This window comes from Athene noctua, chromosome 10, assembly GCF_965140245.1.
Source record: "Athene noctua chromosome 10, bAthNoc1.hap1.1, whole genome shotgun sequence".
NCBI classification, from domain to species: Eukaryota; Metazoa; Chordata; class Aves; order Strigiformes; family Strigidae; genus Athene; species Athene noctua.
Window position 1 is genome coordinate 13,892,479 of NC_134046.1, and position 22,263 is coordinate 13,914,741.

Here is a 22,263-nt window from a genome sequence, read left to right on the forward strand (position 1 = left end):
GTGGTGTGATGGGAGGCTGGTCCTCTGTGCCGGTGGGGGTGTAGCGGCTTGTGTGGCTCCACAAGCAACATCTGGACTCCCAGCGGGCGTGCTCGGCCGGGCCCGTCTTCCCACAAAAGCGCCCGGTTTCGGCGGGAGGCCGCTGGGCCCCACAGCCAGTGCAGGGCGAGGCCGCTGGGTGGCCTCGGCGACTCAAGATGGCGGCCGGGAGGCCGAGGCCACGTGACGCACGAGCCACAGCTCCCCTGCCTTGCGCGGGGCCGGGCGGCGTGCTGACGTCAGGAGCAGCGGGCGGGCCCCGTGACCGGAAGTTGTCGGGGGGGAGGCGGAAGTGAAAGCGGGGAGGCGGTTGGGCCCATTAAAGCCGACCGAGGCGAGTGGGGGGGCGGCAGCGAGTCTCGGGCGGGCGCTGCGGCACACGCACCAGGTGAGGTCTTGCGGGGCGCCGCGGCCGTGCCGCTGCGAAGGGATTCCCTCGGGCCGCGGCCTGGGATGGGAGGGGGTGGTGGCTCCGCCCCGGCCGCAGGAGCCGCTGGGCGGGGGGCGCCTCTCGGGGCCCCTCCCTGCGGCTTAGGGTGGGGGGTCCGCCGGGGCCTTCTCCGCAGGCGGTGGGGGCGGGCGGGGACACGACGCGGTCTTCGTGCTCCCTGGGAAGGCTCCACCACCGGGGCCTGGCCCGCCGGGGAGGGGCGGCGTTTGCCTGCCCCCGTGGCGGGGTCAGGCGGCCGGCGCCGCCGGGTGCCGAACTCCCCGGAGCCGCGCCGGGCCCGGCCCGTCGCTTCCCCCGGGACACTAGACCTGGGCCGTGGGGGTCTCCCCGGGAAAGGGCTCCTCCACGCAGCGCTGCGGGATGGGGACTCGTAGGCCTTTCCCGAGATGCGCGTTTCTCGAGGCCTTTGTGGGAGCCTCCTCTCCTGAGAGGTTTAAAGAGGCCCGAAGTGGTACCTCCCAGGGAGGAGAATGTATTGTCTGTGACATGTGCTGCTGCTGCTGTAGCTTCTTCTCAAAGCGTGAAGGGGTTTTGGAGCAGCTGGTGGCTGAAGATGCCCTGAGCACTGGTCTTTAGGGAAGTGCTGGGTTGGGGTGGTGAAAGGCTGCTCGAGGTGGTCGTTAGATATCGCTTTTAAGATGAGCAGGCTGCCCTGGGAGCAATTAAATGTGACAAAACAGGCGGCCGAAGAGACTGGCAGTTATTGCGAAAGTAGCTCTCGGCATGTGTAAAGTCTGAGTCAGTTCTAAGAAGTATTAGAGTGGATGTTAGAAGTACTTTTGGCCGTGAGTGTATAATAAGGTAAATTAAATGATAGATACGTTATTAGTCTCTAAGTATATATAGAATAATAAATATGGAAATACCTAATTGTTGTACTTCAACTGCACTGTCTTCTCTGTAAGTAGAGGGAGTATTTTAGTAGTAAAACAGCTGTAAAATGGTTGACTTAATCTGAAATAAGGTAGGGAACCTCAGTATCAAAATGAGTATGTCTCACCTAGTAACTCCAAACCCTTTCAGTCAAAGCTGGAATTCTCAGTATTATCTCCCTGAAAACAAAAAAATCCTTGCAGATAGGCAGAGTTGTGATATATGTGCGTGAGGTTTTTTATATGTAAACTGAGAACACATGACAGAACAAAGTCCTCCCAACTGTAAGCAAGCTGTTTGTTTGACACTTGCCAGTATAGAAGCCTTAAAGCTTCCAGTACTTGCTGCTGGCTGGCCAGTTCTGGCCTGTGCTTAGAATTCTTGTGTATCCATGTGGGAATTGGGGCTGAGGGGAGTGGAGAGTTCCCTTTTTTAGGGTATGGTACATAACCAGCTATGCCACAGTGTCTGGCTAGCTATGATTTAAAGTCTTACTTGCAGCTATATCATGTTCACAGGCTGCGGTGGTACTAGTAGTGTGTGATAGAAGCTGCAGCCTTGCTGTGCTTCCAGTAGAGCCAGGCTGCTGGAGTCAATGTGCCCTGTTCTCTCAGTAGCTGTATTTGAGGTTAAAGTGGGTGGAGTCATTTGAATATTCCTTGTTAAATAATCAGGGCTTCGTTGCTGTACTTATTCAGGAAGAACAAGTATACTTGTCTCTTCCCCCCCCCTCTTCCTTGTGACTTCCAACAGCTGACTGAACACATGACTTGCCCTCCATGAACTAATGAGTAGACCCACCATGCCTAGCCTGAGTCCTCAGAATCCAAATCGGCTCTAATACTGTTACTTTCAAGTGCTGCCCTTTTTTTTGTGTCTGTGCTATTATGTTAATACTTTACTTCTGGTGTAGAAAAGCTGTAAAATGAGGTTAATCTGACCCCTCAATAAGGAAAACTTTTGAAATCCAATAGCAGTTCCTTGCTCTCTTAACCTGCAGTGAGAAGTGTAACTGATAGATGCATGGCAGCAGCTACGTTAAACTTTACTCTTCCCTGTGGTGTCATGTGGTGGTCCATGTCCTCAAATACCCTGCTGATAGTTCAACATGGCACACTAAAAGTTGTACCTTAAAGGTAAAGGTGCCAACTTAAGAATTTAAATAACTGTGTTGCAGAGACTACATGACAGGCATCCTTGCCCTCCTAACAATGCCAGTGAATCAAGCTCCATGCTGTGTAGCACAGACATACTACAACATCGATGAATCCTTAACTGAAAAATGTACAAGCTCTGCTATAGGCTCTCCTCTGAAATCACGTAGGGAAGATTCCATATTGCTTGGTTTACAACCCAAAATGAATGCCTGTGGGCAGGAGGGCTACCATATTCAATTTCTGCAGCACCTCCTTAGAGCTTCTGTTTTAAGACTTGTGTTGGAAGGTCATGTGAATTACCTGTCGGAGCAAATCTCTGGCAAAGCTTGTCCTTGAGGAAACATGACAATTACAATCAGACCATCTGTGCAAAACTATAAATAGCTATCTCTAACATGTATGGGATTTTGGTCTGACTTCTCCATGAAAATGAGACTCATTTATGCAGAACTTAACATTTGGCTGTAAACAGAATTGCTTGTGCTTGATTAGGGTACATTTTTAAATTCTGCATCGTGAGAGGTGTCTGGCAAGCCCTAGCTTGGGAATAAGGGCTGTGGATAGAGCACTTGGATGTTTGCATTCTCTGAAACTATTGGATGTTTAGGCTCACAGATACTTACTGGTAACTGTCCCTGCTGCTATAATATAACAATTTATTCAGTAACTGAAATAAACTGAGCATTTTATAAACAAGTACAGAACCCTCACCTTGCATGCTGCCAGTGTTCCCTAATGTTTTCTGGGACCTGGTGGACATGAGATTCCCTTGTGGAACTGTAATTTAAGGCTTGTTGCGTTGATGGAAGGGAGTCTGGATAAGACCTTACCTAAATGCTGAACTCGGCTGGGCACTAGCATGCTTGCATGCTGCTTCTCTGACAGCAATCCTGCATCCTTCAGATGCTGAAGTACTTCATCCTTGCACAACACTGTTTTGATAACTGCAGTTTAATTGTCTGATGAGTTGGAGTTCAGTTGGCTTCCCCCTGCAGCTTCCTAAAATGATCTCTTGTAGTTGCTGTAACATAGTCTGCCTCCAGATGTAGTTAAATTGTGACAGCAGGTTGTGAGGATAGAAGGGTCACTTTCTGCAGTGACAATCCAAATGTGAGCTGTGCATCTCTAAACTGAATTAGATATGGATCATTAATTGAATGACTCTTGCTAATATACCATTTTCAGTTCTGCTGTTAGCTGCTCTATTTGAAGATCGTATTTCCCTTTAAATGCACCTTGAATAAAACTTCCAAATGAGTGCCCAAGGTCCGTGACTCCACATGTGCTGTTCAGAAATAGCAGACAGTGAAGGGATACCCCTCTATCACATGGTTGCTCGCTGGCTTCCAGTGTGCTTGTTGTCTTTTGTGCTATGTTCATGGGGATACAGCTCTCAAACCCGGTGTGCTGCTGCATTTTCTGCTCGGTGGAGATCTGCCGTGGTGATGTCATTGTTGCTGTTAGCGCTGTTCCTGCGAGACTGCTCCTCCTCTCTGGTGCCAGCAATGAGCACTCCGTCCATGGGGGAAGCTGTGTCAACACTGCTGTTGCTAACTCACGGTCAGTGATGGGGAGGGAAACAAGCTTGTCAAGGCCACTGGAGTGTGTTGATTTGTAGCTGATCTCAAATAGCCTTGACTTCTCTCGCTAGGGAACCTATTCTTGAGGCATGACTGTTTTCACAGGGCAGTGAAACTTCAGGAGGGGTGCATTGCTTTTGAGATAGGATTGGAGTGTAAACTTGTGGCACAGATTCCTATTTGTGTAACTTAAAGGCACTTGATGTAGTGAGTGATTTGGTTTTGCCTCCTGGTAACTACTTAAGGTGACTAATTGTATCTAACTGTCCTTGCATGAGTTTCAAGCAGAAATTCCTTTAATTGAGTAGATATTTGTGTTGTCAATTAAGAAAACAGTATTTTCTGGAGTCTGTCCTGTATCACTGCATACTGTAAATTTGTTCACTTGGTAGACAGGCTGGACTGGGGAAGACAGGCAGCTGCAGCTGCTGTCAGAGGCTACCTGGCTGGAGTACCCAGACCTTGTTTGCTGGGGCTACCAGTTTATCTAATGACTATGCTGAACCCTTGATCTCTCTCCATCTGGGAAGCAGCATCCTTTTGAAAAGTAACCTGTCTCCCTCAAGTGGCTGAGTCACTTGGCTCTGTAGTATGTTCCTCTCAGCTCCCAGACATAGATAATGATATCTGAAGTCCAAACTGGCACAGTGCTAACAGTATCTCGAGCATGAGCAGTGAGGTGGTTGTAACTGAGACATGCCTAGACCTGATCTTACCCCCTAACAAGATGCTGCTTATCAGCACTGCTCTCTTAATCTGACCATGCAAGTCACTTCAGTGAGGTTTATTTTAGTCCTTTGTGGAGCTTCATCAAGAGAATAGCTGAGCTGGTAAAGTGTTGATGCAGGATCTGTGCAAGAGGTATGAGGGTATGAAGTATGATCTGAAACAGTCTCAACAGTAGAAATTCTTTGTTAGGCACTGACTCAGCTGTCATGGCAAGCTACCTGTTACACTCCCATCCTGGGACTGGTACTGAAATACTTGTCCTTCCTGCTCTGCAATTAACATTAGCATAGTAAGAGGTACTGAGTGTATGTAGGATCAGGAGTTCTGCTCTCAGATCAAGATTTAGTTCTTAGATTGCAACCTGTCCCTAGAGGAAGCCTCTTCTCTAGAAGACTCATTACTAAGAACAGGACCTCCTGGAATAGATGTATAGGAGTAAGGATTTTGCCATTAGTGTTGGTCTTGTACTTCTCCACATCTACTTGTCTTATTTCTTCTATCAAGCTTCTGGTGCTGAAGGAGAGACAATATTCACTCCTGGATCTGAATCTCATATGTGAGCTACAGGGTCTGGCAGGCCTCCTGAGGGCCATTATTTGACTTGAAGGCCTGAACATTGGGCAAAGTCTCCCCTCAGTCACTTGTTTCCTGCCCAGCTTCTAGGAACTGGTGGAAGCTAGCAGCCGGGAGTGGATAAACAAGGCTTGTTTACCACTGACAAGGTCTAAGATCTGTGCTTTGCTTACCACTGCAAAGGTTATCTAACACCTCCTATTTGTGTTTCTAAAACTGAAAGCATGGCAAGAATGTGTGAAACCTTAGGAAGCTGCAGACAAAACTAGAAATTAATCAGAGTAATTGAAAAATACTGTCAGATATGGCAAAGATCATACAACTTTACTGTTTCTTAGTGGCCTGGCTAACTTGCAATATTTTGAACTAGTCAGTCTTGTCTTCTGGACATGAAGATTAAAACCCAGCTGCCCCTGGCACCGTGCTTGAATTTTTAGAAAGGAATGGGGGAATAGTGGTCAGTGGGATGGCCTGATGTGAGAACTGTGCTGGGCTATTTGTATTCATATAGGCGTTACTGAAACTGTTGGTTGGCTCTACTGGTTGGGTGGCTGAGTGCCAAGAGACTGACAGGCATGTCTGTATAAACCAGGTGTATGGGCACTATAGCTATGTTCTGGTTAGTAGTATAGGATTTGTCTTGCATGATTTGAAAGCTCTCCACTAAGGAGACTGTTCTGGTAGAGGCATGGCAACATGGAAGCTATACTGGTATAGCTGAAATGCTTTGCGTAGGCAAGGCCCTTAGTCAAGACACATGGCTTGTTGCCTAGTGTCTCCCAGCAGCCAGCAATGTACTCAACTCTCCTCCCACATCCTGAGATTGTCTCCCCCAGGGCAGAATAGGGGAAGTTGAGCTTGATCTGATAAAGGGGGAGGGGTGTTAAAGCAAGCATGCCTGTTCTTGTAACAGCTTGATCCTTAGGGAAAATCAACTGGGAACTACCTGAAATCCTGTAGAATTTCAGGGGAACTGCTTCCTCCTGGAAGGTAGGGACACAGCAATACTGATTCTTGAATGATAGTATAACTTGATTCCTCAAAAGAAGGGTGGCTTAAGATCTTCAGATACTTGTTATCAACCTGTTAGGGCTCTGTATATCTTTGCCCATTCCTGGGAGAAGGATGTCCTGTGTTCTAAGGGACCTTCAGCTGCTGGAGGAACTGGTGGACTAAGAAGCTTCAACTGGAAACATCCAGCTTTCAGTGAAGCTTCTGGGTATGGTTTTCTCAGAGCTGTCTTCCTGTAACTTGAAGGCTTCTGCTTCAATAGCCCTGGCTTTCTTGTTAAACTGTGTGGCATTAGATCTAAAAGGGACTCCCTGCATTCCTGTCCTGCGCACAGCTGCAGTCTCCAAATACCTGCTACCTGCTGTGGAGATGATGATGATCATACTCAAGTTGCTGAGGGGCAAAGTGATCCATCCAGGGTGACTGTCCAGCATAGCTGGCTGCATTGCTGGGGACACTTTGTGCTCTCCATTTGGCTCAGGGCGTTTATCAACTGGAAGAGCCTACATGTGCTGCAGTAATCTTAGGCTAAATGGCAGTCTGGGCAAAGTAGTGTTCCTGTAGACAGCAAGGAATGACCTCCAGACCTTTCCCACTGCTCCTAAGCACACTGGTGGTCTGACTAAACATGCAGAAACACATCTGCCTTGGTACTGTAAGCAAATGCACTTCTGTGCTTGGTCTGCTCCCACTTTCAAACCCTGTAGTCAGATCAACATGATACCACAGCAGCCACCTTCTCATGAGGAGATATCTAAACTGGTAGAGATCAGTTTCTAAGCTTTATACCTTCCCGGATGTGGGGGTGGGTACTAGTCTTATGTAGTTTGGATTTCTCTGGGGTAGAGTCACAATTCATAATGGCAGTTTTAGAGCCAGAAACTTGTTCAGTTCCATGTCTAGACTTTAAAAGATTGTGCAGGCATAAACCAGCTCTGATGTGGAGAAGTGCCGGGAGGTGTAACAGGGCTGTGAATCAGGCTTGGACTGGAGAGCTTGGCTTTGAGAATTTGTGCTTTGAGCCTGACTGATCATATGCATCAGTGCCTCTCAGGAATGCAGGGTTCTCCAGATCTCAGCACTTGGAACCCTAAGAGTTGCAGCTGAGCTGAGACCTCAGACAGGGCAGACCCCTTCTCATGTGCAAGTCCTGTGATTCCACAGCAGATGTGGCTCCTACCATTGCTTCTGCCTTCCCTGTGTCGTCTGGAGACTTTGACAGACTGGCCATTGGCATATCCTCTTCCAAGGAGCTCTTTGAGTCCTTGCTCACAGCAGAGATGTGTCCCAGAGCCTTCAGCTGGGGATTGAGGGTGTCTCTGAGGCAGGCAAAAAACTTACTGCTAGTTTTTTTGAAAGGAGCATCTTCCCTAGCACCAGCTCTGGATCTTCCTTTATCACACCAAGAGCCTATTGTGCTCACAACTGTTGCAAAGCTTTTGCTTTCCAGCTGGGTTTTCTACATGTTTCCCCAAGCTGCATATTGTCTTCCTTTGGCACTGGGCTGTCTTAAGAGCACGTTATTCAGGAAGAGGATGCAGCAGCACAGTGTGTGGGTGGGCCTGATGTTGTATCTGTCTGGTAGCTAGCTCACAGACCTGGTCAGCTGGCTATCAGCACCATGTCACACCAGTTTGGTCACATTGAAGCAGCCAATGAACTGAACTGAACTGGAAGCTGTGTGACCGAGCTGTAGCGGGCTGGTTCCTGAGCTTCACTTGGTCCTAGAGGAGCTTCTTCAGCACTGGAGGCTGCAACTCCACCCTCAGAATGAGGTGGAAACTTAATGCAGACAGCTGTAGTCTAAAAAGCCAATTCCTCCAGGGTACTGAAACATGTTTTAAGATTCTGTTTTGATCTGAGCTATATCAGTGTGCTAGCAAGCATCTAAAGCTCTAGGCTGTTCTTCAAGAAGGTGAAGCTTTTGGCTTAGGACTCTCAGGTGGGAGTAGGAGACACTGGACAGCAATACCCACACCTGACAACTTGCAATATCATGTTTTACACAAGGCATCAAAAATTAATTTGTAGCTGAGTCTCCCAGCTCCCTGAACAGAGGTAATTCCTGCCTCACAGGGCTGTCTGGGAAAGGTACCAACTGGACAGAAGCCTGCTCTTGGTGAAACTGCAGTAAGTAGCAGGCAGCCTAGCTGCTCCTCCTGAGGAGGGAACGATGAGCTGTGCTCGAGCTCTTGGCTGGGTACCAGCAGGAGGGAATATGTTGGTTAGAACAGCAACATAAACGTGTGGAGAGGAAGGAGGTGGAAAGCAGTTTTGAGATGCTACTGATACAGCAGCAGCTAGAGTGTGCCCTTCTGTGAAGCTGTCACAGGAGTATCTTGCCAGCTGCTTTTGGTGTGGGCTTCACTTCAACTGCTTCTCTGTGGTGCATCAGTGAGGCCTGAGAAAGCACCTCTGTTGTCTATATGGACTCTAGGAGCCCATTGCCCTAAAGCAACCCGTTTACAGAGAGCAGTTCTTGCAAGTTGTCAACTTGAATGGCAGGATGTTCCTAACTTGCTTCTTAGGCACAAAGCCAGCACATGTACCCACTAAATGTGAGGCTTTCCTAGATGGGATCTTCCAGCCAGCTGGGGAAGCTGAGCTACTAGTAGACCTGTCATGGGAGTGGAAGAGGGTCCTGTCCTGCTTGTGCAGCCTTTGTCAGTGCAAGATGAATTGCTCTTAAAACTTAATGTGCTGCTGTATGTCCCCAGTGCAAGGATGCTAGGCACTTGTTTTGCTTGTAGAGCACTCAGGTTTGTTAAAGAAAATGTGCATGTTCTGTAGCAGTCAAAAAAAAAAAAAAAATCAAGGGCAGGTTTATTTCTAGTTTATTCCTTAAAGGTAGCTTGGCACCTCTTAAGCAATGTTCATATGTAACAGCCCCTGTTGATTGTCCTCTGGCTAGTGCTCAGCTTTCTCCCAGCTGAAAAGACAGGGTGTCTGCTCTGCTCATGAGCTGTTGTGCCACTCTCAGGAGAACACAAGTGAGGGATTTTGAAGGTTGATACCCACTGGTCTCAGGTGGGCATTCATGTTGAATTATTCAGGGTGTCGCTTGTAGCTTTGCGTTAGCAGACACCTTGTCAGTGATGTCTGTGTGACCAGGTAACTGGAACCAAGCTGCTGTTATTAAATTGTGTTGGTAAAACTTGTTCAGCTCCACTTTGAGCTCCTGCTGCAATTGGAGCTTGAGGCTTCAATACAAAGGGTGTCTGGACCACTTGGGCACTCTACAAGCAGGAGCTGTGATCCTGGTCAATTAATGGCAATTGCAGACTGATTGCCTTCCCTCGGGATGAGGCCTGGCATTTTCAGGGTAGATGAATTGGAACAAATTCATGTGTCTGCTCACTGCATCAGCTAAACTTGGCTTGATAAATCATGTCAAGGTGCAGTGTGACCATGAGGCAATTGATATGTGCCAGTCTGTGCTTGATCCTGCATCCAGTGAGCATCTCACTTCAGTGGCTGAAGGTCTAAGCATACATAAACTCCTGAGTTGTCAACATACTAGGGAACTTGCTGCTTCTGGAAAGGAACTGGTTCAGTCTGACTGAGCTGGTCCTGAATCATTCTTCCAGCTTCAGTTTCCTTGAAGAAATGCAGAACTATTGGAGGGGGGGGAATAAAAATAGCTCTTCAGTGTAGTACAGAGACTTAATGTTTTGTAGCCTCCCCCATGCGAGAGAACAGTGAGCAGAGGTGGTGTTTCTGTGTTGAAAATGCGCTTAGCTGTGTTTCAGGACGTTTTTTCCCCATTTCAGGACAGAAGGGTCTTCCAATGTTCAAGTGTGGCTGTCTTCTGCTCAGTCTGGTCACTGTGGTGAGCCCACTGCAGTGTGTGGTCTCCCTTAACGGAGTACTGACCTATCCAAATTGGCTTCCTCGATGGTTGGCTGTTTTTGCTGAAGGTCCTGGGATATAGTGAAGTGAATGTTCTGCTTATCAGCCACAGCACCCAGAACAGTCCTGCAGTGCTTCAGGTTCAAATGTGCCTTTTTGTGGAACACCTACCTACCGTTGTGCTGCTTGTTGGGACAGGAGAGCTGAACAAGGTATTTGTAAGGGCTGCAGTGAGTTCAGCTCTGAGGCTTGCTTACCTGCAGCTTTGTGCCTTTTTGGCATAGTGTGAAACATCCCTGTCAAAGGACACAAGGTGAGAGGTGCAGTCCAACAGTCTTGCTTCAGTGTTCAGCTGGTTTCTAGCAGAAGGTGCAGGTCACAAGCTGGTAGGTGGAAGAGCAGAGAACTCCTGGTCAAATGTCCCAGTTCTTCCAGCCTCTGCATAAACAAGCTTTTGTTCCTGTTCCTTTATTAGGATTGCAACTTGAACTGTTTAATAGCAAAGCTGCCAGCGTAAGGACAGCTCCAGCAGCTTGTGAGCCGGTTCAGAACTGATATGGGTATGCTGCTGCCGAGGGAGCTGTTGTCATCCATGGATGTGAGATTCCTGCCCTCCCTGCCCCAGGCTGGCTGCTTTCATACTAAAATGGTCCATGAGCAATTTAACAGGGTGTTCCTATCATAAGGCCTACTTCTGTTAAAGGATAGCTAATCTAGGCGAACTGGTGGGCCATCAATGCAAGCTCCTACTGTTCTTTGCTTGTAGCAACCTAATTAATATTAAAATGACTGCATTGTGACTTGACACATGTGAACATCTCTAAGGAATCCTTAACCATCCATTTCTGCTTTGAGTTAAAGCAGCTGTCTCAATACAGTAAGTGAAAGGGCAGTTGTAATATACTCCAAAGCACCAAGGGAAGCCTAATTAAATTTGGCATAGGCTTTATTTGCACTTGCATCTGAGGAGCTGGAGCACTATGGAGCTTCATAGGACAGTTTTTGACTCTTCCTTTCAGATCAGCTAAGCCAGTAACACTCACAGGTCAGATGTTAGGGGTTCTCCCTTGCTGTTCCAGCAGGCCAGCCTTACAAAGGTGGTAATGCTACTGTGGGAGAGAGCATGCTATACCAGGCTTAATCTCATAAGGGTCAACATACTGTTAACGGTTTGTTTGCTTAGAGGGATAGGCCTTAAAAATTGCATGGAAGGACTCCTCTCCTGTATCAGAGGCAGCTGTATCATTCCTTGTCACCAGTTATGCCAGGAGGAGGAATGATATTGATGGGAAGTTTCTGATGGCTCCCAAGTGGGGCTATATGTGTGTGCTGGTAGGTTGTGTTCTGAGCAGTCATGCAGGTGACCTCGCTCCAACAGACTTCACACAGTGTAAAACAGAAGTGATGTCTTGGATCAAATCTTAACGAACAGGTTTTTCTTCATGGTATCTCTGAAAAAGGAAGTGTTTGTTCAGAAATGCTCCTGGGACTGGATATGAGCCCTGTGTTATCTTGCACACTGCCATCTTAAGGGCTTATGTGACTCTTACAGAATGCTGTTCTGGAGTAATTATACCAAATATCATAAAGCAAGACAGGGTGTGTATCTAGTGCAAGATAGTTTTAGACTTGGATACCACTGACTCAGCACCATCACAGTTTTGATCTTTACTCAGTCTGAGCTTGCTCTTTGCAAGAGCATGGGGGAAACCCTGCACAGCCTGCATCTCAGCTTAGCTCAGTAATTTAATGTTTCTTGCGAGTGTGACTGGAGAAATTTCTCATGTGAACTGCTCCTTCAGGTATTCAAAACTGCTTTGCCTGTGAGCTAAAGCTATATTCTCCTTGGTCTCTCTTAGCTGATTTTGTACTAGCAACATTCACCAAAAATTAGATCTGTGTAGCTTAGAGCATGTATGTGGGCTCCATTTCTGGGACATCAGGCACTAATGAACCTGCTCAATGCCATGTAGTGTGAGAAACAGCCTTTGTTAACAAGGGAGTAATCATAAATTGCCTCTGACTTCAGGCAAGCAAATCTGAGTACTGAACCTGGCCCAGGACTGGTTGGTTGCACCTTGTTCTACTGACACAGCAAGTAGCATGCTGTAACCAGGATCGACTGAGGTATTTCTGAGCTTACCTGAACTGCAGTGTGTGGAAGCATCCTCTGCCATGAAGATGAATTTGCTGTTGGTTTAGTATGAGCTGAAGTCACAAAAATTCTTTGCATGGTGTCAAGGAGACTGTAGTAAGGCTTCACTTATAGGATCTTCAGAGAGTAGTAGTGTCTTTCACTACCAGTGCCTCAGCTTGTTTAAAACACTGGCTGGAAGCAAACATTGGGGGAGGCATGGTATCCTGTCATTGGAGTAGTTTGACCCTTTCTTTGGGTTGCTTCATAAGAAACCCTGGTTAAGATAACAGGGATGTCTTCAATCCATCTAGATTGAAGATCTCACTAGGACCGGTCAGACCTCTGCTTAGCACAAATAGCTCCTTTAAAGCTGGAGCTGCTGTTGGAGACCTACTCAGCCACACAGAACATGGTAAGGATAAGGGAAATAGCAAATGTGGTGCTGTAGAGAGCAACTTGTTGCTGCTTAAACTTAGAGGGGTTTCCTTCTATAGGAAGTCTCCAGGAGATCAAACACTGGTACTTCCTCCAAGACCTGGAGATGTGGTCTTCTCTCCAAAGGAAAGGGCTTTTCTTGTACTGTGCAATGAATAACTCAGAAGTGTTGGTCTGTTTATACCTGTAATGAGAGATTAATGAGAGGGCTTGGCCCATCAACTGACTGGGCTTCAAAGCAGTGTTGATCAAGCCTAGTAGAACAGGGATGGGAAACTCTGGGCAGTATCCACTGCTGTCCCCTGGCAGGACTGGAGTTCCTCACTGTCTCATGGCTCAAACCAAATACCAAGCTGAGGCAGCTGCTTCAGTGCCATGGCTCATATCCGTTGCATCAACTGGGATGGAAGCTGTGTCTCACCTGACTGGTGTTCATGAGGCAGTAATAGCCCTGCATACTGATGGGGTAGCCTGACAGCTATGACAGGTAGGCAGTGTCAGGTCTGACTCAGACTCACTGCCCATGTCTGCAGGTGGCTGCTCAGCTGAGCTACTTCCAAGGTAATGAGACTTAACAGGGCAGCTTCCCCTCTTCATAGTGGGACTTCAGGTGGTGTTGAATTTGAGTGCTAAGCATCCAGTGTGATTTAGTGTTGTAATTTAGGGCTCTGCAAATCCCTCCCTGAGCACGAGAACTAATGCCAGCTTGTCCAGAGCTGCTTCAAATGCCAGGAAGCACTGAGCTGCAGCACCCAGTGGCAAGTGATACTGAAAACACTTGGAGGAGAATAGAAGCAGTATGTGGTGGGTTCTGGCACAGTCACTTCAGGGTGAGTTGTTTTCCTCTGTCCTGAGGAAAACAGGTGACTCTTACTGGACCTGAATATTATACAGATGTTTTCCATGACTGTTCAGTGGACGCAGCTAAGTTGTGTGAAAGCTCTGCTCACTTGCTTCTTGCTCCATCTGGGCTGATAGTGCTACAGAAGTCTCTGGCTTGGCTAGCGCTAGTGTTGCTTGTGCTACATGCTTTGAAAACACAGGAGGTGCAGTCTGCTTGAAGGAGCTTACATGGTCTGTTCTCCCTATGGCTATAGAGATGAGCTATAGAGTGTGGATATTGGCAAGAACAGAAGCAGGACTAAATGTTGAGGTTGTTGACAACTTTCAGCTGGCTATATCTTGGCTGGTATAGCTGGGCTGCCAGTTGGATGATTGAGCAATGCAGTCCAGCACAGACAGCCTTGGAATGGAGAGGTGTTTACACATGGAGAAACTGTCCTGTGCAGGCGCTCTGGCATCTGTGGACAGCATGAACTCTGTAGGTGGCCCGTCACTACTGTTTACACAACAGCCTCTGGCTGTTTTATCTTCTCAACAGTGTTTCCCATCTAGATGCATGAGGTGGGTGCAAGCCAACAAGGTGTGGCTGTAAGTGCACCACTACCTACAGCAGCTGCAGGAGGGCTGCTTCAGCTTCTGCAGTGTTCACTGGTGGCAAAGTCTAAAAGTCTGCATGTCTTTTAACACTCAAAGCTTGAGATGATTAAGACCTTTTGCAACTGGACTCTATCTAGTAAGAGACTCCTACAGCTTGGAGCATATTACTTCCTGTAGTAGTGGGAAGAAGCAGGTTGCAGTTATCTAGCAGCTTAGGCTGTTGCCTATCCCAGGAAATGCCTAGGACTGAGCTGCTCAGAAGGCGCGTGTATCTGTGCTGTTGTAGAAGTAAAGGCCTCCTTAGCTGGGAATAGCTCCTGAAGAGTAGAAGTTGTGTGGGGCAATGAATGTGGTGTAGCAGCATGGGAATTTTAGGGTAACTGAGTCCCCCGTATAAGGATTTAATATATGAAGCCTGTTGTCAAGGGTCTTTGAACTCAGGTAGCACAGCTATAACCATTTTCTGGCTCCTCTTGCTGTACAGAATCTGCAGGGCTCCTCAGGGAAAGCCAAGGAGTCCTTGTGTTGTGGACCAGGTCAGTACCAAACTAGGGTCTGTGATCAGATTGGGCCTAAGCCCCTAAGAATGGTTTGTCCTATCCCCTCCCCAGAGGTGGGGAGAAAGGCCTTGTGGGAGGAAGAGCATGCTCAGCCACTAATAGTAAGACTTTTGTACTTGCTTTCACTGGGCTGAAGCACATCCAGAAGTGTATTCAGAACCTGCTGCATCTGATGTACTTCTATCTTCTTCATTAATCTGAAGGAGACCTGGGAGCAAGTAAAGAGTATGGATCTCCAGAGCTCAAGTCTCCTTCTTGCTAATTGGATGGACCATTAGTGGCCCATTTAGAGTCACCTGCCTCCAAAGTGGACTGGAGTCATGGCAGGATTCAGCTGAACAAACAACTCATCTAACAGAGCAATAGGCTGAATGTTGTGAGGTTTGTCACTTTAGCCTGCCTTGGCCCTCCACCGAAGGTGAGGTGGCAGTAGTTAGCTTCATATGCTCTCAGCAAAGCTGTGGAGTCTGGTAGCAGTTTGTTGTTCAGCTGGCCTGTGTGGTTGTCTTGCAACCACTTCAACCACAGCATATCCTTGGTACTTGACACTTTCACAAAGCACAGCTGCTAGAGAAAACTATTGCTTCTCAAAGCTGAACCTAAAAGGTGCAGGAAGCCCCTTTTTTTTGTCTACTGGGAAACTACTGAACAGCATAGAAAAACTTATGTGGTATTAGACACATCTCTACTTACATCTCACTTCGTAGCATGTGTAAGAATTAGTGTGTGTTGGCTGATAAGCTTTACTGTGCTGCCTCCTGTGGGGCTAAGAGAGATGGTCTAGGCTAGTATACCCACAGATGGCCTGGAAATAGGGTCCAGAATGGACTTGGTACTGCAAAGGACAAGTGCTTGGCTATCTACCTGTTCATATTAAGTTGCCACTACTGGTCTGATGTGGCCCTGCCTAGGAAATGGGCAAACATCTGGTTAGTACTTCAGTGTAGCCTTGAATTGAAGGAGTCTGGTTTCAGGAGTGCTGGGCCATCCTGGTCAGTGGTTCTTTGCTGGGAATTGGATTTCTCAGACTCCAAACATGTTGCTTTCTGCCTTGAGGAATGACATGCTAATGGTGTCTGATGGAGTTGTTCTTCCTTTCTAGTGTAAAAGATGACTTCTAGGAAGAAAGTGTTACTGAAAGTCATCATCCTTGGAGACTCTGGGTAAGTGGAGGAGTCTTTAAACTACCAATCTGCATCTAGCTGGAGCAGTGCTCTTGACTAGTGGGAGCCTGGAGCAGTGCCAGGAGGAAAGATTTTTAAAACCCCAGATAGCTGGATTACCTATAATATTACCTATATTACCTTAATCTATAGATTTAAGAACTCTTCACCACCCTCTGTCCTGAATGTGTCCCCACAGTTTAGTATCCTGAAGTCCTGCCACAACATTTAACAGGGGAAATGCGGTGGGCAGGCCACTTCAGTAGCAGAACTGGATAGCCTCTCTGCAAGGAGGACATGTGGTGTTGAAGTGAGCATTTCAGTCAAATGAAAAAACAAAAGACCAAAATCCCCAAACCACTATTAAGCAATCTTAGGTGACTTCTTAAAACTTTGCCTCTGTCAGAGATGTAGTTTATACTGAGCCATCTGCTTAGCTTCTGTGTAATCTCGCTGGAGCCTGCCCCTTGGAGTGAAGGGCTTTGCTGTGTGCTGTTGAGCAAGGAGTCTGCTTTGCTCTTACAGGTTACTTGCCATGCAGGTTGTAACCTGATTCCCATGACATAAGGCTTATTTATACCGCTGTGCCCAGCAAGCTGTTGGTCAGGGAGTGTTTCTCAGCTGCAGGGAGGGCATGTGAACCTCTAAACTGGCTCTCTGGGGAGGATCTCCACCTCTGGGTGCCCAGCAGATGTGTGAGCTGCTGCCAGCTGAGATTGTCTGTTCCTCCACCTCCTCCTTCAGCAGAGGCTGAAGATAACTGTTTCTGGTGGGTTTCTTGGGGGCACTTCACCTTCTTCCAAAATAGCCCTCATGATCATAACATGATGCATGTTCCTTACCAAGGATCAGATTACTGATGGGGAAACAAGGTTTCTCAAGATTGTATCCTTAGGTAGCTAATGCTCTTACTCAGCACGTTGCCTCAGCATCTATTGCTGTAAAAGCCCCTTCTTGCAGAGGTGGGTGCATTTTCCCTGGTTGAAAGGCCAGGAGGCTATGGTGGGAGGCAAGGGGCACTGGGGTGTTCTGTTCAGGGTGGTTAATTCAAACACTATGGTAGAAACAGCCTACCTAGTCATTTTTGTCTTTCTGTGCAGGGTGGGAAAGACATCGCTGATGAACCAGTATGTGAACAAGAAATTCAGTAACCAGTACAAGGCTACGATAGGTGCAGACTTCCTGACAAAAGAGGTCATGGTGGATGACAGGCTAGTGACAATGCAGGTAAGGAGTGACTCTGCTCCCTGCTGCCAGGCTGCCTAGACCACACTTGTGTGGAAGTATCTGCCCCAGTGTAGTCCCGAGTGGTGCAGGGGTCTGTGTACTGTGTGTGAATCTTGTTTGTGCTAAACTGCCCTTGGCCATAGGTGCTGCTGCGTTTCTCTAGAAATCTGTGCATGGGCTGAACGGGGTGGGGTGGGGGGGCAAAGATTAGTTTGGGTTCAGCTAAGAACAGCTTTGACAGGCCCAACTTAAAAAGCAGTGTTTGGTACTGTCAATAAACTAGACTGTGTTAAAAAGGCACATCCCTAGTGTTCAGGAACTGGAAAGGGCCGGTAAAGGACTTCTTAGTCAGGTCACCTACTTGTGTTGCCCTGAGCCCTGTGGGTAGTGTTAACCTGCCAGTCTGCTTATGTCTCCAGTGTCTGAAGCTTTCACCTCTCCATGGTGAGACTGCAAGGCAGCAAAAGTTCTGTTGCAGTCATCAGGAGTGTTTGGACTGTGCTGATACCCAAGCACTGCAGGCAGGTCAGCTGCCGACCCTAATAACAGAGTCCTGCTTGCCCAGAAAAAGGACATGTCCCTTGCTGAGGTTGAACACGAAAAGGGTTACTATCTTTAGAAGGGTATTTCTGGCTCTTGATACTTAGTGCCTACAGAAATTACCAAGCCTTCAGGTGCTTCTCTGGCTAGCTGGAGGCTGTAGATGCCTGGTGGGGAGTTCTGAAATGAATGTCCTAGTTGTGGATGGACTCTGTCAGAGTACAGCTGGTTTATCTGCCCTGTCTTTTGCTTCAGATATGGGATACAGCAGGACAAGAACGATTTCAGTCTTTGGGAGTTGCCTTCTACAGGGGAGCAGACTGCTGCGTGCTGGTGTTCGATGTCACAGCCCCCAACACATTCAAAACCCTAGACAGCTGGAGGGACGAATTCCTCATTCAGGCCAGTCCAAGGGATCCTGAGAACTTTCCTTTTGTTGTGCTGGGAAACAAGATTGACCTAGAAAACAGACAAGTGAGTACTGGGATTTGCTAGCCTCCTCTTAGGAAATTGCTATTCCTTGTACCAACACGGGAGGGTTATCTGAGAAACAGGAGTGGGAGGTGCCTGAGCCTGGCTCAGCTGTTGTGTGCCGCTGGGGAAGAGTTTCTCCTGCCTGGAGAGGTCAGAATCCCTGTGCACAGCATGCTCCTGCCCACTGGTGGAAGGATTGCAGCAACAGCCTGGGTAGATAGGATTCTTCTTCAGAATTGCTGAGAAACTCCTATGGGAGCAAGTCCCTGCTCTGCAGGTGCCTGAGTGCTGTGTCCTGCTGTCTTCCTCAGGTGTGGTGCTCCTTTCCCCGGGGCTGTGTACCCGATGGTGGGCAGCAGTCTCCTGTGCTCTGTATCAAGGCTGTAGTTATGATGAGATCAGAACTGCTGTCTTAGCTCAGGGTGGATATGAGGGGTCTCTGGCCTTGCCCTGGAAATAAAACCCCCTTCCTGCATAGCTGAAGGTGGTGTTGCTGCTCTCTGTCCACCCAGGTCACCACAAAACGGGCACAAGCCTGGTGCTACAGTAAAAACAACATCCCCTACTTTGAAACCAGTGCCAAGGAGGCCATTAATGTGGAACAAGCTTTCCAGACGATTGCACGAAATGCACTTAAACAGGTAGGGAGGGTGCCAGTGGTTGCCCTCTGCCTGGGCCGGTCCTGCCTGCTGAGCTCAGCTGCTGCAGGTAGCCTTGGGCACTCCGACAGCTTTCCCCAGCTGAGAATGGCTCCTTGCATGCTAGGAGCTGGCTGCAGAGCTGTGACGCTAACTCCTTCCTTCTCTCCCACTAGGAAACCGAAGTGGAGCTTTACAATGAATTCCCTGAACCTATCAAACTAGACAAGAATGACCGAGTGAAGGCTTCTGCGGAGAGCTGCAGCTGCTGAGGGGAGAGGGAGGGGTTGAGCACAGTCCTTCACAAACAAATATCACACTTAGGCCTTCAAACACACAGCCCCTCTTCTGTGTTTAAAACGAAATTTAAAAAAATTTCCATCTCCAGCTGCCAAAATCCACCCATTTTCCATGAGCATCTGTGAGTCCTGCACTTCAGAGCTCACGTCCCCACACCATCTACATCACACTTAATGGTAACAGACCTTTCTCTTAGTTTAAAATGGAAACTCTTATGTATGTTTGGAACTGAATCTAATTCCAGGTGTCCAATGGAGAGAAACTGTTTACAGGTAATCTGTGTAACAAGTTACATACATTTTTAACTGTCTCGTGTTTTTCCCCTGTGAAGGCTGCAACTGGAAAGGCTGATTACCCATAGTTCATTGCAAGCTCAGCACTCAGTCCAACTAGGTTGAGTTTTGTATGTATCTCTGTTAATGCTTGTTACTTTTAACTAATCAGATCTTTTTACAGTATCCATGTATTATGTAATGCTTCTTTAGGAAAAATCTTATAGTACATGTTAATATATGCAACCAATTAAAAATGTATAAATTAGTGTAAAATTCCTGAATTACATGTTCAAGTACTGAAACACAGATTGTGTAGAAAGTGAGGAGGACACTTGTGAACTGCAGTGTGATAGCAACACAAAGTCCAGATAGAGGCAGTATTCTGTACAGTAGAGATGAACTATGTAAGCCTTCTTGTTTTGAGGCCAAAAAGGCTTCATCTTCTGAAGAATCTGTCTGGCTTCCTTGTATCTAAATTCTCAATTTGCATAACAGCATTGATATGCACACTGGATTCTTGGATTTAAAATTAAATACAGCTATGAAATGACCTCATTTGTTCACCTCCCCTACTGCTTAACTCCTAACATCCTGGAGCGAGTGTGAGAAGGAGCCAGAGCTGAGGTGTCCCAGGGGCTCTTTGTACTGTGGAAGGAGCTCCTCTCCCACCTTGGGTTGTGGTAGCTGTTTCCTGATGAAAGACCTGGACTATGAATCTTCCCTTTCTTCTTACTGACTGCTAATCTGGATTTTTGGTATGGAAAAACTTGGCAATCTAGTCCCTTTCCTCTCTTCCTTTCTTCCTGGTATTTGTTCTTGCGTTTGTAGCTTGCTTAAATGGAGCCCTTCTACCTGTTTTCCAGAGGTCTACATTCTAGTACGTAGGCTGAGCTCTTATGTAAAGAGACAAACATGATGCCAATAAACTTAACAAGAACAAACCTTCTTGTTTACTTCTGTTTCTGACTCTTTTTTTTCCTTCACTAACATGCTGTCTTTCCTCTGTCTAGTCACCATTTTAGTGAGCCAGTGCCTGCTAACTGAAGGATGTTTGTACTTCTTCCTTACTAGAGAGTCTGTGCCTTACACATTGGTTTTCAGGAGTGCATTGAGCAGGCCCTGCTTGCTTGGCTGACCTGAGACTGTGCTTTTCTTGAAGCTGCTTGCAGTGGCAGGAATGGTGCTGGATCTGATTGCTCTTCACGAGCATAGTCCGTCAGTCCTGTCCTGGGCATATGACAACCTTTGTGGGTGTGGGAAGAGGAGGGCAGGGCTGTTGAGCTCTCGCCTACCTTCCTCAGGCAGGGGGTGGTGAGAAGAGCAGGCTCAGCCCTTCCCAGCTCACCAGTTAGGTACTTCAGCTGGAGAAGAGGCAAGGCTAGCCTAGAGGGTACCTTAGAGTGAGTTAAAGGCCTAATCAAGGTCAAGCCTTTAATTTCTAGGTGCTGGCCAAGACCCTCTGCTTGCACTCAGCCAGACTGAGCTCACTACTCCTGTGTCCACAGGATGATGGAAAACAAAGTATAGAGAAATGAGGCCAGTTATTTCAAGAGCCTTCTAACAGTCTTTGCTCTATATCCTACTTTATGGCTTTGTCCTATCATGCTTTTCTTTCACTTGACTGGGCTTTTACTGTCCACATCAACTTCAAATACCTGCTCTGCAATAGCAGTGTGTCCTGGTGGGACCACTTTCCTGACTGCATCTCTTTGAAAGATGTGGACCTTCTGCTCATCTCCATTTAAAACATCACTCTGCACTTGTTTTCTGTAAATACAGTTCTAGTGTGGAGAAAGCCAAGCTGGGGGAGAGGGGAGCAGTAACTATCAAGTGATGTTTTGGGTCTTAACTCTGCACCTCTCTCTGCTCCTTTGGCCTTGGGTGGTGGAGCTCAGACTGCAGTGGCTGCACAGTGCAGCTGTGATGAGCTCTGAAGAGCCACTGTGTTTAATCTCCCTCGCATCAAACAAACTGGCAGTGACATGAGGCAAAGGGGGAGTGCTCCACATGGGGTGGGATAGCTGGGGAGCTCCTTGCCACAGGATGTTAAGGATGCTAAAGAGGAGGATTCCATTTGCCACCTACAAACTGATGGTTTTGGAGGTGGGAATGTGATATATATGTGCACAAGTGTACAAAAACCAGTGCAGGAGGTGAGCAGAGTTGGGATTGGTGCCCTCCTGTTATGCTCAGTGCTGGTGCTGATGGTGTCACAGATTGGGATGGGTGTTTTGTGTGGTCTGGAGAAGCTGGCTGGACTGATTGTCCATGCAGGGTACAAGTGTGCTTAAAACTGCTCTTCAAGACCACTCCTGGCATCAGTGGGGCCTTGTGACTTCTGTACTGACCTTTTGGCCCAGTGAGTGGCAGGTGCAATGATGATGTCTACAAGGGTGACTTGCTGCTAGGCGAACTGCAGAAGCAGCCTTGTCCTGGAAGAGGCTGAGGTGTTCAGCCAACGCACTGAGGCAGCGGAGCTCGAGGGCTGGTTTGCTCTTTGCTCAGGTCCTGGCTGGGCAGGAGGGAGAGACCTGAAGAAGGAGGCTGGTGACATGGAGGGGGTTGGTCCCTCAGTTCACACCAAGTGTAACAAATGGCTACAACCAGCGCCCTGACTTTGCAAACTGGTGTGATCCTGGCCCCTGCCAGGGGTAAGACCACGTCGGGTTGTGGCAGGGCAGGCAGGTGTGGGGCTTGGTGGCTGCGGCTGCTCCCAGCCGTTTGCGAAGGCAGCTGTGTTTTGTGAGATGTTGGTGCAAATATAAAAGCTGGGGAATCACGCAACCGCATCTGTGCTGCGGGGCTGGGGGCG

General features: G+C 47.7%; 1 protein-coding gene across 1 annotated transcript; it reads left to right on the forward strand.

Annotated features, from left to right (window-relative positions):
- The first annotated feature begins 316 nt into the window (after positions 1 to 316).
- RAB7A (RAB7A, member RAS oncogene family) lies at positions 317 to 20,396 on the forward strand. The gene is made up of 6 exons (XM_074914537.1): positions 317 to 427; positions 15,937 to 15,997; positions 17,098 to 17,224; positions 18,020 to 18,238; positions 18,751 to 18,879; positions 19,053 to 20,396. Exons 2-6 carry the CDS (start codon positions 15,945 to 15,947, stop codon positions 19,146 to 19,148), a joined length of 624 nt encoding a protein of 207 aa, XP_074770638.1. The 5' UTR covers positions 317 to 427; positions 15,937 to 15,944; the 3' UTR covers positions 19,149 to 20,396.
- The last annotated feature ends 1,867 nt before the right edge of the window (positions 20,397 to 22,263 follow it).

Bases quoted from the DNA above. Each gene is read 5' to 3' on its own strand.
- RAB7A (XM_074914537.1), top strand. From the start codon at position 15,945: ATGACTTCTAGGAAGAAAGTGTTACTGAAAGTCATCATCCTTGGAGAC. The intron at 15,998-17,097 runs GTAAGTGGAGGA...CTTTCTGTGCAG, and splicing joins ATCATCCTTGGAGACTCTGG to GGTGGGAAAGACATCGCTGA. The intron at 18,880-19,052 runs GTAGGGAGGGTG...CTCTCCCACTAG, and splicing joins CACGAAATGCACTTAAACAG to GAAACCGAAGTGGAGCTTTA.